Raw genomic sequence first — 15,709 nt, forward strand, 5'->3', positions numbered from 1 at the left:
CTGCATCACATCATGTAGTTCCACTTCGAAACACTAGTACCATTCCTATTGATCATAATACAGTAATATCTGATACTCGTGTTAATAATTAGACTAATACTAGGCCTAAACGAACACCTAAAGTGCCTACCTATCTGACTGAGTACCACTATTCTTTAGTTCCATTTCTTTCTTTATTACCACCTACAGATATAGCTCCACCTGATCCGAAAACTCAATCTTTATCTCTTTTAAAACTGCATACTACTCCATATCCTATTTCTTCTTTTATTTCTTTTGATAAGCTTTCTACTTCATATAATTCTATTATCTGTTCATATAGTCTGGAAACAGAACCAAATACTTTTAGCCAAGCTATGAAATCAGAAAAATGGACTAGTGCAGCCAATGAGTAACTCAGTGCTTTGGAATTGAATAATACTTGGGAGATTGAGTCCTTACCTCCAGGAAAGAATGTGGTTGGTTGCAAATGGGTATTCACAATAAAGTATAATGCTGATGGCACAGTGGAGAGGTATAAAGCTAGATTAGTGGCACAAGGTTTCACACATCAAGAAGGGTTAGATTATTTGGATACCTTTTCACCAGTGGCTAAGCTCACTAGTGTTAGATTTATTCCTTCTCTTGCTGCTGCTAAAGGATGGAGTTTAACTCACATGGATGTTTCCAATGCTTTTCTACATGGGGAACTTGATGAAGAAATCTATATGAGTTTACCACAAGGTTACACTCCTAAGGATACCATCTTGCCTCAGAATCTAGTATGTCGCTTGAAGAAATCTCTTTATGGTCTTAAACAAGCATCAAGACAATGGTATAAAAGACTCTCTTTAGTGCTGCTAGGAGCTAATTAAATACAGTCACATGCTGACAATACTTTGTTTGTCAAAGTAGACTTTGTTGCTTTTATAGCAGTCTTGGTCTATGTTGATGATATTCTTATAGCCAGCAACAATGATGAAGCAGTTGAAGAATTAAAGAGGTTATTGAGGTCTGAGTTTAAAATAAAAGATTTGGGGCCTGCAAGATTTTTCCTAGGACTGGAGATAGCAAGGTCTGCTGCTGGGATTTCAGTTTGTCAAAGGAAATATACTCAGAATCTTCTTGAAGATGCAGGTCTTCTTGGCTGTAAGCCTAGCTCAATCCCGATGGATCCGAACCTGCATTTAACTAAGGATATGGGAACTTTGCTTGCTAATCCGACCTCATACAGATAACTTATTGGCAGGATGCTTTACCTTACCAACACGAGACCTGATATAACTTTTGCTGTTCATCAGTTAAGTCAATTCATCTCTGCACCAACTTATATTCATCTCCAAGCAGCACATAAAGTTCTCAGGTACTTAAAAGGCAATCCTGGTTTAGGTCTCATGTATTCATCTAGTTCTGAGATATGTCTTAATGGCTTTGCGGATGCGGATTGGGCAAATTGCAAGGATACACGACGGTCTGTTTCTGGTTTTGCAATGTATCTTGGTACTTCTCTCATCTCATGGAAATCCAAGAAACAAATAGTGGCCAGTAGAAGCAGTACAGAGTCAGAATACAGAAGTTTAGCTAATGCAACTTGTGAACTAATACGGCTGCAACAGCTTCTCAGAGATCTCCATGTGATAGCTACTTGTCCTGCAAAGTTGTTTTGTGATAACAAATCTGCTCTTCACATAGCCATGAATCCAGTTTTTCATGAGAGGACTAAACACATTGAGATTGATTGTCATATTGTCAGGGATCAAATCAAAGCTGGAAAACTCAAGACTTTGCATGTTTCTTCTACAAATCAGCATGCTTACATATTGACCAAACCTCTTCATCCAGGTCCATTCTTCAATATACATCAAAAAATGTCATTGTCAATATATATCTTCCTTCAGACATAATGAAGATAAAGGCTTGAGGAGGGGATATTAGGATACTTGGTACTTGGTTTAATCCGGTTATTGTAATCAGATAGATTTCCGGTTTAAATGTTGGTTAAAGACTGTAAACACTAATTAGCATATATAAGCTAATTAGTTAGATTGTTTACGTTAAGAGTTTTGTAACAACTTTTTACATGAATGAAAGGTGTTCTTCTCTCTTCATCGTTCAACTTCTCCGATCTGTTTCTCCGGTGAATAGTTTTAATATTTTCAGCTTTTGATATTCAGTTATGTGTTTATTTGTGAATTTTCGTAAACTTATAAATAATAATCTTCAGTATGATCTACTGTTTGTTGAATATATCGATTTACTAATTTTCTGATCCTATTAGTCGCCAGCTTGATGCAGAAGCTGTTAGTGCAATGGCTAAACAAGTGCTCAAGATTGTTCCATAGAGGAATGCTTCTAATTTGTAAACCTCAGACAGACAATGTTTGATACTGACTTGAATATTTTTATTTATTATTTGTTGGATAGTCTTTTTCGGGAATGATTCTTACTTTGTGGTTAATGGTTCATCTTTGAATGTAAAGATGTTTGTGTTTGACCGCTTAGTTTCAGATATGGTCATGCTTGCTCTACTTACAATTTTGTGTCTGTTATGCTCAATAAAATGATAAGTGTATCTGCTTGAATAATTTGTAGAACGATATGATCTCTATAATCAAGATTTAACTAATCTACTAATACTAATATATTTTGGATTCTCTTTCGCAGGTAAAGTTGTACTAATAAGACTTCATATTATGGGTTCGACGTTTCTGTTCCACAAAGAATGAATAGATATGGAGAAGAATTGAGAGAACACTACAGTAGAAGAGAATTAGATAAGTAGGAAAAAAGTAAAGGTGATGAGCATTTGCTCTCGATATGCATGTGTACCTTCGTTTTAGATGAACTAGAGGAAAATCCTGGCTAGGCCCGGGTAAAAAATAATGTTATGTAGGGATATTATTAATTTTAAATGTTCTCTGTTTATTAATTTATATTTACAAATTTTTAGTTAGGTTTTATTTCTTATTACTTTTAGTATATGTAGTACTGTATTATGCTAACCACTACCCCTCTCTTAATTTATTTTCCTATCATTTGTTGTATTATTCATTTTATTCTTTTAAGACTACGGTAAATAGATTTATAACTAATACTCAAAGAGTCCAAGTGATCCATCTTTAATTAACTCAGTATGTAATCGCTTGTCCTTTCTCACTCAGTATGGTTGTTACTTGTATTCCATTAACTATAAATAATTTCATTTAATATTAATTAAATTAATTTAAAATACTGAATACATGTAATCGCAGTAGAAGGGAGATGAGGGAGAGAGAGTAGAGTTTCCATGAAATCAACATATAGGTCTGTGTTTAGCAACTCCAATTATGCCGACGGGCGACCTCATTCCAAAATTGCATCTTTTAAACTCTCTTCTGCGATCTATTGCTTTCTCTCACACAAGGATATGCGATCATACAATCTAGTAAAATCAGATCACTTGTAAATATATTGTTCCCTCATCCACGTAGATGACAACCTCCTAGATGAATACATGGCCTAAAATCTTAGCAGATAATTATCTAAATTTCATATAAGTATTATAAGCTACGCTAGTCTAATCCGGCATACACGGATGCATTCAACGTTCCTGCGCCAGTCTAATCCGGCATACACGGATTTCTTGGAGACTGAATCAGCTGAGCCAACAAGCACGGATCCTCTCACAACCAATCTACCTGCAACAGCTCCACAATCAACTTCACCATCAACTTCTTAGGTTACTAATCCATCACTTTTTGTTTCTTAACTCATGAACTTGTCAGTTTCCAGTTTCTGTATCTTAGATGACTTGTGTTTTATGACTTTTGCTGTATGACTTCTATCTAAAAATATTGATCGAATGTTTGTGGTATGACTTTTGTATCTTAGTGATTGTGAAATATATTAGTGATGTTTTCATTGTGAAAATCATGGGTTTAAAGTTCGGTTTGATTCATTTTGCAAAACACAAACCAGGTAACATTTCAAATAGCAAACCCACCACAGTTGTTAACGAAAAATATGGCCGCTTTTTAGTCATAAATTAGTCATCTGATAGTCGCCAAATGGTAGCCTAATATAGTCGCCAAATAGTCTTTAAAATAGTTACGACTACTTTACGACTACTCCTTAACGTCATAGTAACCAAAATGTCGTCGTAAACCAGTCGTAACATAGTCGTAAATGTTTACGACTATGTTACGATTGGTTTTAAATAGTCATAACTCAATCATAAATCTTTACGACTATATTACGACAAAATTTACGATTACATATATCAGTCGTAAGATAGTCGCCATTTTTTAGCGACTAAGGATTTACGACTACGCACAGTAGTCGTAACATAGTCGTAAAACATAGTTTAGCGACTAAACTGCGACCAATACTGCAGTCGCTAAATGCCTGTTTTCTTGTAGTGGCTATGTCAAAGTAAACAATTTAAGGAAACATGTAAAACACCAAAGAAAGCAAGAAAATCATTGTTGGAGCAATTACAAAATATAGATAATGATTGGAACTAAACTATAAGAAAACTATAGTTCGAACTTTGACTATATATGCAAATGTAATATATTTCCATTTATTTTTCTTTTCTTTTTTTGTCAACAATATATTTCAATTTGTTTTTCTTTTCTTTTTTTGTCAACAATATATTTTAATTTGTTATAGGTTACATATATCCGTAAATATTCCCCCGCGTTGTAGCGCGGGTCCGATCCTAGTTAATCTATTCAAATTCAAGACAATACCGTAGGTTTACAAAGTACTTACCAATAAACCAAAAATAAAGAATAGAAACAAAATATAAGAAATATACAAACAAACCTTATACAGTTTTTTCTTTAGCCAAATTAAAAAATATATATTTATACTTCCTAAGTATTAAGGCTAATAATTTTTATTCTCACCCATAAAGTTACTATATTTAGAATTAAAATATCTAAAACTTCCAAATTTGTCTTTGTAATAAACTAATCCATTAAAATACAAAAAAAATCACACACGCACACTTATAATAACACTGCCAATATTTTTAAGAAATAAAGAAATTACAAACCAACCATGAGTAAAACTAACCAACAATAAAATCAAACACTAATAACCATATGAAACTTATGTACATAATATCAAAAACTTTCTTACTAACAATATTCAATGAAACAAAACATCTAAAAAACATTAGACTATAAAATTAATTATGAAACCATAGACCCGCGGTGTACCGCGGGTTCAAACCTAGTATAAAAGAGAATAAACAAGTATAATAAATATTAAATGATAAATGAAAATTGACACGATAACATAATAATTATCCAGCAAATCGACAAGTGGTTAGAAAGTTTTCTCACTTTTCTCTCCATAGAGGGATACACTTGTCATTATTACACTTCTTATGAGAGAGAACTAATTTACAAATAATTGATGTCTCCCAATTAATTTTTCAGTCAACTAGGGTCATACTTTTAACAATCCCTTATCTCATTCTCTCATCATCTTCTTTATGAAATTTGTTTGCTTTGTTTTTTTTTGTTGTATGAGTTTTAAAAAACAATTTAAATATTATCATACAAAATTTCAACTGTAGGAACTTTTAGAGACTATATGATATATTGATAGACATCTTACGTTATTATAATTTTTTGTTTTTTTTTTGAAAATTCATCTTTATTTTCTATTTTTGATTATCACCATATAAGTACACTCAATCCATTAATTCGTGTATCTTTAATATATTTTGGGAAAATTGGAAATAAGAGACATATTTTTAAAACTTTGTCCATATATACCTTTTTCTAAAAGTTTGGTGAATTAAGATTTAATGTAGATTAAAATCCATTTATACACTCAAAGTAAAATTAAGGTAATTTTTAAAAACTATTTTATGTATTAATTTAAGCATAGAAAGAAAACAAAAACCTTAATTAATAAAATCGACCCATTTATTGAGAAAAGAACAAAACCCTCTTCCGCTTTGCCTACTCCGCCTCAGCTGTTCGGCCGTGCCTGTTCCGCCGCGCCTGCTCCGCTTCTCCTTCTTCGACGAAAACTGGATTGTGTATGTTCTCCTCCTTCTTCTTCTTTCTCACTGAAGTTTAATTCTCTTGCACAGTCTATTTAAGATTTGTCTTTTGTTTTTGATTTTTGTACTAGATGTTGGATTGTTCTTCTCTCGCCGGCAACTGAATCGTTTTCGAGATCCTTTGTCTATACAATTGCGAAGTGAGATCCTTTGTTCTAAGAAACAAGTAAGTTTTTGTTAATTCGTAGCATTTTATTCATTATTTCTTCTATGTTTGGTTTTATCTCTTGATTCTTTCTTTCGTAATTAGTAATTCTGGTCTCTTTCTACAGGTTGATCCTCTTACTCATCAAGTCAAGATCTGTTGCATCTCTTTCGCTTAGTAATTTTACTCTCTCTTTTGTTTGATTGTTAAAGTGTGTTTATTAACGTTTTTTAATACTTAATTATAGGCTTATATGCAATTTTTTAGATGTTCGATTGTTCAAGTGTGTGTGTATTAACGTTTTTTGATACTTTATTATAGGCTTATATGCAATTTTTATATGTTCGATTGTTAAAGAGTGTGTGTTAATCCACTTTTGTTCGTTTATAAGCTCCGTCTCATCTACAGTTCGTCTTTTATGTGTGTGTATATGTTGAGTGTAATGAGTTATTGTAATGAAACGTGAGTCTTTAGATGAAACGTTAGTCTTTAGATGAGTTATTCTAAGACTTGTGAGTGCCTTCTTTCTTTCGAATTCTTATGAATTGTCAACATGAATTGTCATCCTCAAAGTAACATTGGATGTGGGTAGTGGGACTACTTTAATATCTGCTGCTTTCTAGTTTTTAATGTTCTTATATGACATAAAAATCAATGAAATGATCATTTTAAGAATTTGATATAAATATCTTTAGAAAGTATGATACAGATCTAACATATTATCTTATATTAATTAGTTCCAATCATCGTACAACAAGAGATCCATTTTTATATATGCATTTTCTTTTGGGACAATTTTATAACTACCCCTTTTTAAGTCACTGTTTTTAAAAATACCCCCATTTAATGCTCATTTTCAAAAATACCCTTCATTGATGTTTAAATGACTAAGTTACCCATTCTTACAGAAGAGAGAAATAGGGAAGCCCTAGTTAGGAAATACATCTCCAAAATTCATCCATCTCCCGTTTTCATAGTGCTTTGTCGTGTCTGCTGAGATTTGATCTGCTATCTCGAGATTAATTGTGCTCCGATCCGTTCGCTCTGCTCCGATCAGTTCACTGTTCTCTGTCAAAGTTTTCACACAAATTCGCCTTCGCCGTGTCTTCTCTCTCTTGGCCGTGTAAGTGCCCTATGTTATCTCATCCTTGTTAATTGTTTGGGGTTTGACAATTTAGGGTTTTTGTTTAGATGTTGGAGATCGATTAAGATTAATTGTTACTAAAGTTGGGATTTTGTTTGATTCATATGGTTCGTTTAGAATTTTTTTTACTCAATATTGACTACAATTGTTCAGGGATGGCTTTAATCACGCTATTGAATTTGAGCTTAGATTTTGAAATGCTAGTTTTTGGTACTTTAGTTGCTGTTGGGAATGGCAAGAATTTCAGTTCAATTTAATCAGTGGTGTTTTTCGTCTTTCAAATGAATTGACTAAATTCCTTATGATTGAGTTTTCTTTGGGGTGGATCAGTTAGGAAACCTGCTATTTTAGTGATTTGCAACTTGGTAAATGTTATAGAAGATCTTTGAAATGTTAGAAACTTTAATACTTTATTGTGTTAGTACATTGGTAGGTTGCTGTTTCTTTGTATTCTGCTCTATTTATCTAGTAAATTTTGAAGTTTGTGGTTAAAGATATCTATGTTTGAATGGAAATTGTTAAATGTTTATAAAAACCTACCTTTTAAAAACCTTATAGAAAATGAAAATCATAAAAATTTTGTAAAAAATGGTTTATGCGTCAAAAGCTGCAGTCTCATAAGCATTTTAAAAGGTTTTTAAACATTTGGGTTTAATATTTGGGTTTTTGATGTTAATAAACAGATGGAAAATAGTGAACTGGTTGATAATCTTCTATTACCTAACGGTATTTATGAAGATGGAAGTGAACCATTCTCTCAAGCATCAATAATACAACATACGGATAATAAACTGATTTGGAGAGTTAAAGCTGTTTTGAGTGACGAGTCATTCAAGCAGCTTGAGGTTTCTTTCCTCGGACACATCATCAAGATTGCCTCAAAAAGCTTCAAATTTTCGGGTAAACTATTTCACTACATTATGATGAGGAGGCTGAAGACAAAAGGAAACATCTTGTGGTTCAGAATCGCTTCACAACCAACACGTTTCTCAATGAGAGAATTTTTTCTCTCAACAGGTATTTCATATATATTTTACGTCTTTGTTTGATTTCTGCCAGTTATAAAAAGTTTTTATAAGGTTTTAATAAGGATTTTATAAGGTTTTATAAGGTTCTTATAAGGTTTCTATAAGGTCTTTATAAGGTATTTATAAGGTATGTACATATCATTTGAATGTGAAATAAATGAATTATTTGAAAACTTATTTATAAGGTTTTTATAAGGTATGTACAAATCATTCGAATGTGAAATAAACGAATTTTATGAGTAGATTGAAAATACTAACCTCATTGTTTAATATAACACATGTATTCATTGTAAAAAGCTTGATACAGATCAAAGTAGGAAGGGGAAAAAACCTGCTAAGAAACCCTACACTTGGACATCGCGAAAAGATTTGAACTTGAGTAAATTGGAGGATTACTTGTTTTCTGAACCAAAGGATATATCTGATTTGGAGAAAACAGAGGAAACAGAGGCGCCGATGGAAGAGGATGAAAAACTTTGCCTTGCAGCTGTCATCCTTACAGAAGGATTCTTGATGATGCCTCATTCATTAGAGAGGATCCCAAGTTCAAAACTTCACCATGCATCCAATTTTGAGGCGTATACATCTTTGGCATGGGGAAAGGATGGATACCAATACGTGGGCGAAAGGCCAATATGAAGTCAAAGGTTTCCCTTTGGCATTGTTGATCTGGTCATTCAGTGATGTACCAACTTTTGGAGCGACATTTGCTGTATCCAACAACACATTAAGTTGTGTCTATCCTCTATATTCCAACTGGGAATCTTCGTCAACGCCAAGATTAGATCAAATCGTGGATGCCATTCAATCATCGGATTGTGTAAGTTTTCGTTCCTTTTATAACACTTTTTATTTGGTGATGAGCATGAATTTTATAAGGTTTTATATGGTTTTTAAAAGTATTTAAAAAGGAATTTTAATGGAGTTATTTAAGTGTTTATAAGGATTTTATAAGGGTTTTATAAGGATTTTATAAGGGTTTACAACGATTGTAAGGATTTTATAAGGGTTTTATAAGGGTTTTATAAGAGTTTACAACCATTGTAAATCCATTTTAAAAAGTTATTAAAACCTTTGTTATTTATTTTTTTATTGAGGTCAAATCTATTATTAGAGATCCAGAGGAATACAATCACCTAGTAGAAGAAACTCATGTAGACGACAAAGAGTTTGAAGATATTGTACACTTGGTGAGGAGAGGCTACAGATTAAAGGAGATTGATTGGAGGAACAAAATTGTTGAATACATTTCTGCGGAGGCAGAGTTGGGGCAGCAATTGTCAGATTCTGCCAAACTGGACAAGATCCTTAAACTGGTTGCGGACTTCAACAGAAGATTAGAAATACTTGAAGTGGTTCTAAAAGTCAGAAACAACATGGAAACATATAACGAGGTAAAATATTTGTAAATTTTAATTAATAAAAAGTTTGGGTTGTTTCCTATGATAATTTCTTACTTTTCTTATTACAGTCCGAGCTTGAAGGAGACAAAGATAAAAGTGAAGAGGTTAGTATATATTTTTTAAGGTTTTATATGGTTTTTAAAAGGCTTATAAGGGTTTTATATAGCTTTTAATAGGGTTTTTGAAAATTTGTGATACTCTGCCTGGTTCTTTATTTTTGTGTAGCAGGCTGGACAAAGTAATACTCATGAAGATATTGGGAAAGAAGATAGGGTTTTTGATGAAAATGTGAATAGCACTTTTGAAGATTCATTTCGTCAAGCAAACACCCAAGATGGAAGTTATGCCGGCGAAGATGAAAATACCGAAAAGAATGACAATTCTGATAATGCAGAAGAAGGAACACCAAGGGTATGATGATATAGTTTTTTATAAGTATACTAAATTCCTTTTAAAAGCCTTTTTGTAAAATTCTAGAGTGATTATGTTTGAGGGATAAATCCAATACTCCAAGTCATTCTTCACCAAAGTTCAATCTCTTTTCTCAAGAAAGTCAAGGTAAGCAGAAAGGATAAGAAAAACAGTCAACAGAAGGCAAGAAGCAGTAAAAAGAAAGTTGTTAGAGAGAGAAAGGAGGTTAGTGTTCTATTCTTTATAAGGATGTTATGAGATTATTGAAAAGATTTGCCAAGTATTTAGAAGCTTATATAAGGCATTGTCATAATATATGTAATGTTTATAATCATTTTAAAATGTTTACAACATTTTAATAAAGTTTTATAATGATTTTTAAAGAAGTTACACTAAACATGATTAATGTTTTTGATCTACAGAAAAAGTGTAAAGAAGGAGACAATGCTGAAGAAAATGTTTCTGAAAGAAAAGAGGTTAGTATCAGATTTTTAATTACTTTATAAGGTTTTTATATGGTTATTAAACTGTTTTTATAAGGTTTTTATAAGGCCTAAAGGAGATTTTATAATGTTTACCAAGAATTTATCAGGTTTTTATATGGTTTTTATCAAGAGTTTATCAGGTTTTTATATGGGTTTTATCAAGAGTTTATCAGGTTTTTATATGGGTTTTATCAAGAGTTTATCAGGTTTTATGAAAATGTTCCATACTTGGATTAAATGGTCTATAAATTTGTTCGTTTGTTTCATTGCAGCAAAAGAAGCGTAAAACAAGTAACAATCAAATGTTGATGATACAACAAAAGCTATGGTTAGTTTGCAATTAAAAAGATTACAATAGTTATTACAATTGAAAATCGATAAAATGCTGGATTAGTACTTTATTTTGTTCAGCCACGAAGAAAGAAGAATAAAGCTGATATTGTTGGTGAAGTAAAAAGGAAAAGTGAACAAAACCATGCTCCATCAATTCACACTCAGTGGCCTTACACGGCTGAGAAGAAAAGGCACCCAATTGTTCATCCCTTTGAAAAAGTTGATACAACACGGGTAGAACTATTGGCTAAAAGGAAGAGTTCAAGGAAAACAAAGTAAGTTTCAGTTTTATTTGATAAAAAAAGAAATGGAATTCCGTTTAGTTGTTTATAAGTGTTTTAAAAGCTGTAAATATGTTGTGTTCTTTTTTAGGCCTCTAACAATTCTAGGTAACAAAGTTGATGCCAAATGGTTCACAACACCTGAGACGCCAGGAAAATCAACAACAGCAGCTGTAAGTTTTCTAACAGTTTTAAATTGTTTTATCAGTTTTTTATAAGGGTTTTATAAGTTTTAGAATTGACTTTTCAGTTTACTTTTTTGAGAACATTATCAAAAACCGTTTAAAAGACTTATATGTAAATTTGTGAGAACCTAACTTTATAAAAACCGTATAAAAGCCTTATAAAAAACTAACAATAATTTTAGCGCTTTCTCTAATATTGTTGATCTGACTTTGATTTTGTTTTTATTGAGTTTAGCATATTGATGCAGCGGTCCAGCTATATAAGCAAAGAAAAAAAAGTCATCCTGATATTTATGTCAACAAAGATGCGACATTAGTGGATTCAAAAAATTTTCAGGCGATTGATGATTCCTACGCGATATTCCTTGACGACAAATATGGCTTTGACTTTGAAGATGAATGTTTCAGTAAGGTGTTTAAGGAGAAACGCACAAAAGTCATATTTGCACCAATGTGTGTCGAGGAACGGTTGTGGATACCACTAGAGATTAATTTGGCCTCACGATCAATCCATACCTGGGACAATGCATCATCATTTTTAGTGCTATATCAATGCCATATATTACACATAAGAAGTTTCCAATGGTAGAGAAGACTGATGACTCTCCGACAACTGTACACAGGTAATATTTGTAATTAGTAAAAGGCTTGCGAGGTTTTAAAATGATTTATAGTGTTTTTATAAGGTTGTTAGAAGGTTTTAAAGAGTTTTTATAAGGTTTATCAAGAGTTTATTAGGTTTTAATAAGGTTTATATATGGTTGTTATATGGTTTATAAGGTTTTATACTGTTTTTATAAGCTTTGATAAGTTTTTTTTTATATTTTTTGAGAATGTCTTGGTTTTGAGGTTATATTATATGTAAATACTATTGACTTTTCAGTTTGTTTTTTGTTTTTAGGTTAACAAGATTGAAGATAGTGGTGTGTACATGGTAAAGATAATGGAAAGCTATGCAATGTCTAAAAGGACTAATGACGAGTTCCTGGAACACATCATTGCAGATATCCGAAAGAAACTCGCGGTTGACATATTTGCTGAATTAGTATGAGTATTTTATTATACATAGGTTAGTATGAGTATTTTTTTTTAATATTGTAGGATTTACAACAGTTTAAAACAGTATTCTAACGTTATTCACATTACCTTGCGTAGGACTATGGATGACTGCTAAAGAGTGGTGTATGGAGAACTAGGACATATTTTATTTTACTTTTGGTAACTATGTCGATTAGAAAACACTTGTTGAAAATATTATCTTTTGAATACTTTTATCTTTGTTGAAAATATTATAACACTTCAATCATCTTTTAAAACCTTTACAAAGAGTTTTCAATGGATTTCCAAGAAAAATACAATATAACACTTCAATCATACTCGTGCTATTTCAATACTAAAACTATAATTGCGTGTTACGTGGTTTATAACCTTGTTTTAAATACAAGGGTTCTTACAAAAGGTTTGTAAACATTTTTTATAAGGTTCTCACATAACAAAATTATGAACATGGTTGTTCTTCTACAATTTTGAATTCACTAATAAAGCTTTACAAAGGTTTTAAATGAATTTCAAATAGTAAGGTTTTTATAAGGGTTTATTTGTATTTTGAAAATTTATAAGGGTTTTATACTTGTAAATGTTTAAATACAAGGGTTTTTTATAAGGGTTTTAAACTGTTTATATAAGGGTTCTCACAGAAAAAGAAAAAAGTCCTTTTAAAAAGTCTTTTACAATGAATAGGCCTTAAAATAGAACATGTCTTTTACAATGAATAGGTCTTTTAAAAAGTCTTTTACAATGAAAAACCCTCTGAGGAAATTTTTTTTTCTTTTTCGCTTTACTTTTCTTCTTCGTTTTTCTTTTTCGCTTTACTTTTCTTCTTCGTTTTTCTTCGTTTTTCTTCTTTTGTCTTCGTTCTTCTTTGTTTTTCTTCGTTTTTCTTTGGATCCCAACCGTTATTTTTCGTGCTTCCAATTCCTTCCTTGTTCTTCACCGAAATTGGGGATTTCATTGTTAATCTTCGCATGCTTCTCTCTTGGTTCGCCTAGTTTCGTTGTTGTTAGTTGTAGTTCACTGTCGCCGTCGTTAGTTGTGGTCACTGTCGCCGTTGCCTGGGGATTTTTGAGACTAGCATTGTACAGGTTTGCTTTAATTCCCAATTTCCAATTTTAGGGTTTTACCTAATTTTTAAAAATCTGAGTTTTTGTAGAATATGAGTTTTTTTTTTAATTTTTACCTAATTTTTGAGAATCTGAGTTTTGTAGATTTAAGTGTAGAGTTGATCATAAATTTAATCACGTTAGTGGTAAATGGAGGCATTTGTATAGGCTGATGGGTAGTTTTTTGGGAAAATTCCTTAAAAATTCCCCATATAATTTTAATTTGGAAGTTTAATATCCAATGCTATTTGATTGGAAATAAAATGCACCGTCTATTAAATTTTAGTCTATTAATACATTAAGTATATGAAAATTGTCGAATTGAATAAACCGCTTAATCGGATTGACGGAATGACTAAACCGAGGTTGATGAAATCACTAATCCCTAAACACACGGGTAATTTGGGGTTATCCAAAGACTGCATTGTCCTTTGCTATTACCCCAAATCGAATTGGGATCGATAAACCCTAAGTTTAGTGTAATTTCATTAACTCCGGTTTAGTGATTCCGTCAATCCGATTACCGTTTGTTAAGCGGTTTTTTCGATTTGACAATTTTTATATACTTGATGTATTAATAGACAACAAATTAATAAACCATGCATTTTATTTCTAATCAAATAACATTGTGTATTAAACTTCCAAATTAAAATTAGATGGGGAATTTTTATGGAATTTTCCCGTAGTTTTTTCAGGCTTTTTTCTTGTTTAGGTGGAACCTTGTTTCCAGTTTTGAGTTTCTTAGTAAACATTCAAAAGTTAAAACTCTATTTCTGAAGATGCAATTAAGTGTTTTGGTATGAAAATTTGGAATAAATACAATGTATTTTGGTAGATAGTGAAAGGTAATGCTGGAAATTAGGAACCTAACTCATAGACTTAACCTGTGCGACTCATTAAATAAATTCATCCAAAGTGATGTGAACTATCTATCAGATTATTAAACGTTTTTGATGATGATGAATGTTAACTGCTTATAAGAGTTCTGATTATTTTGCGGATGGTTAACAATGCCTCAATGCACATCATAGATCTACCTAAAGGGATCTATGATGATGGTTCTGAACCAAACATTTCAGCATCTATTATCCAACATTCAGATTTGAGGTTAGTTCCAAAAGTTAAAGCTGTTTTGAGCGATGAATCGTTCAAAAAGCTTCAAAATTCTTTCCTTGGACATATCATCAAGATTGAAGCAAAAAGCCTCAAATTCTTGGGCAAACTATTTCACTACATTATGATGAGGAGGCTGAAGACAAATGGAAACAACTTGTGGTTCAAAATCGCTTCACAGCCAACACGTTTCTCCATGAGAGAATTTTTTCTGTCAACAGGTATTTCATATATAGTTGGTTACGATTTGTAGTGGTTGGTTTTAGAAGTGTTTTAAATGATTTTTACATGGTTTTATACAATTTGAAAACAGTTAGGTAACGATTTAAAAGGTTTTAAAAGCTTTTTAAATGGTTGTATACAGTTTTAAAATGGGTTTAGAAGCTTTTTAAAATGTTTATAAAAGCCTTTTAAAAATAATTTTTAAGGGTTTATAAGGTTTTATAAGCTGTTTATAAGGTTTTTACAAGGATTTCATTTGGTTTTAAAGTATTGAAACGTATGTAAAAATTCTTTGAATAAACAAATTCTTTGAGTATATTGAAAACACAAACCTTGTTGTTTGATATAACACTGGTATTCGATGTGAACAGCTTGATATAGATCAAAGGAGGAAAGGGGACCCGTACAGCTGGACAAAGCGATACGATTTGACTATGAAAAAATTGCAGGCTTATCTGTTTGGTAACCCAGAGGCACCGCCGGGAGAAGATGAGAAGCTTTGTCTTGCAGCAGTCATCCTGACAAAGCCCATTTCCGAACATCTACTTGCCAAAGGTACGCTCCCAATTTTTCATCGGCTATGGATATTTGACCAAAGAGGTACTCAAACAGCTGTGTTATGTAGGCCTGTGAAGCGTCATAAAAGACAGGAATAAGTGTAGAACCTTTGAAGTTTGTTTCAAGGTTTTTCTGCAAGTGAAAAGTGCAGAGTGCATGATGAGTTTGGTGGTAATTTGCTGCAAGAGCATATTCAATTTAA

At 32.0% G+C, this 15,709-nt stretch overlaps 2 protein-coding genes across 2 annotated transcripts; both read left to right on the forward strand.

The window, feature by feature from the left end:
- Positions 1–7,186: 7,186 nt before the first annotated feature.
- LOC111829541 lies at positions 7,187–9,449 on the forward strand. The gene is made up of 3 exons (XM_023778807.1): positions 7,187–7,308; positions 8,013–8,346; positions 8,665–9,449. Exons 2-3 carry the CDS (start codon positions 8,013–8,015, stop codon positions 8,994–8,996), a joined length of 666 nt encoding a protein of 221 aa, XP_023634575.1. The 5' UTR covers positions 7,187–7,308; the 3' UTR covers positions 8,997–9,449.
- Positions 9,447–12,727, forward strand: LOC17874580 (protein PXR1). Its single transcript, XM_023778800.1, has 11 exons — positions 9,447–9,751; positions 9,829–9,864; positions 9,989–10,171; positions 10,310–10,396; positions 10,594–10,647; positions 10,929–10,984; positions 11,068–11,264; positions 11,362–11,443; positions 11,691–12,078; positions 12,357–12,524; positions 12,611–12,727. The coding sequence occupies exons 1-7, from the start codon at positions 9,734–9,736 to the stop codon at positions 11,108–11,110; spliced, it is 477 nt and encodes a 158-aa protein (XP_023634568.1). The 5' UTR covers positions 9,447–9,733; the 3' UTR covers positions 11,111–11,264; positions 11,362–11,443; positions 11,691–12,078; positions 12,357–12,524; positions 12,611–12,727.
- The last annotated feature ends 2,982 nt before the right edge of the window (positions 12,728–15,709 follow it).

This window comes from Capsella rubella, unplaced genomic scaffold (genome assembly GCF_000375325.1).
Source record: "Capsella rubella cultivar Monte Gargano unplaced genomic scaffold, Caprub1_0 scaffold_9, whole genome shotgun sequence".
NCBI lineage: Eukaryota > Viridiplantae > Streptophyta > Magnoliopsida > Brassicales > Brassicaceae > Capsella > Capsella rubella.

Coding starts and splice junctions, on each gene's coding strand:
- LOC17874580 (XM_023778800.1), top strand. Junction 9,865..9,988: donor ACAAAGATAAAAGTGAAGAG/GTTAGTATATAT, acceptor TTTGTGTAGCAG/GCTGGACAAAGTAATACTCA. Junction 10,648..10,928: donor ATGTTTCTGAAAGAAAAGAG/GTTAGTATCAGA, acceptor GTTTCATTGCAG/CAAAAGAAGCGTAAAACAAG.
- LOC111829541 (XM_023778807.1), top strand. CDS start 8,013: ATGGAAAATAGTGAACTGGTTGATAATCTTCTATTACCTAACGGTATT. Junction 8,347..8,664: donor AGAATTTTTTCTCTCAACAG/GTATTTCATATA, acceptor AGCTTGATACAG/ATCAAAGTAGGAAGGGGAAA.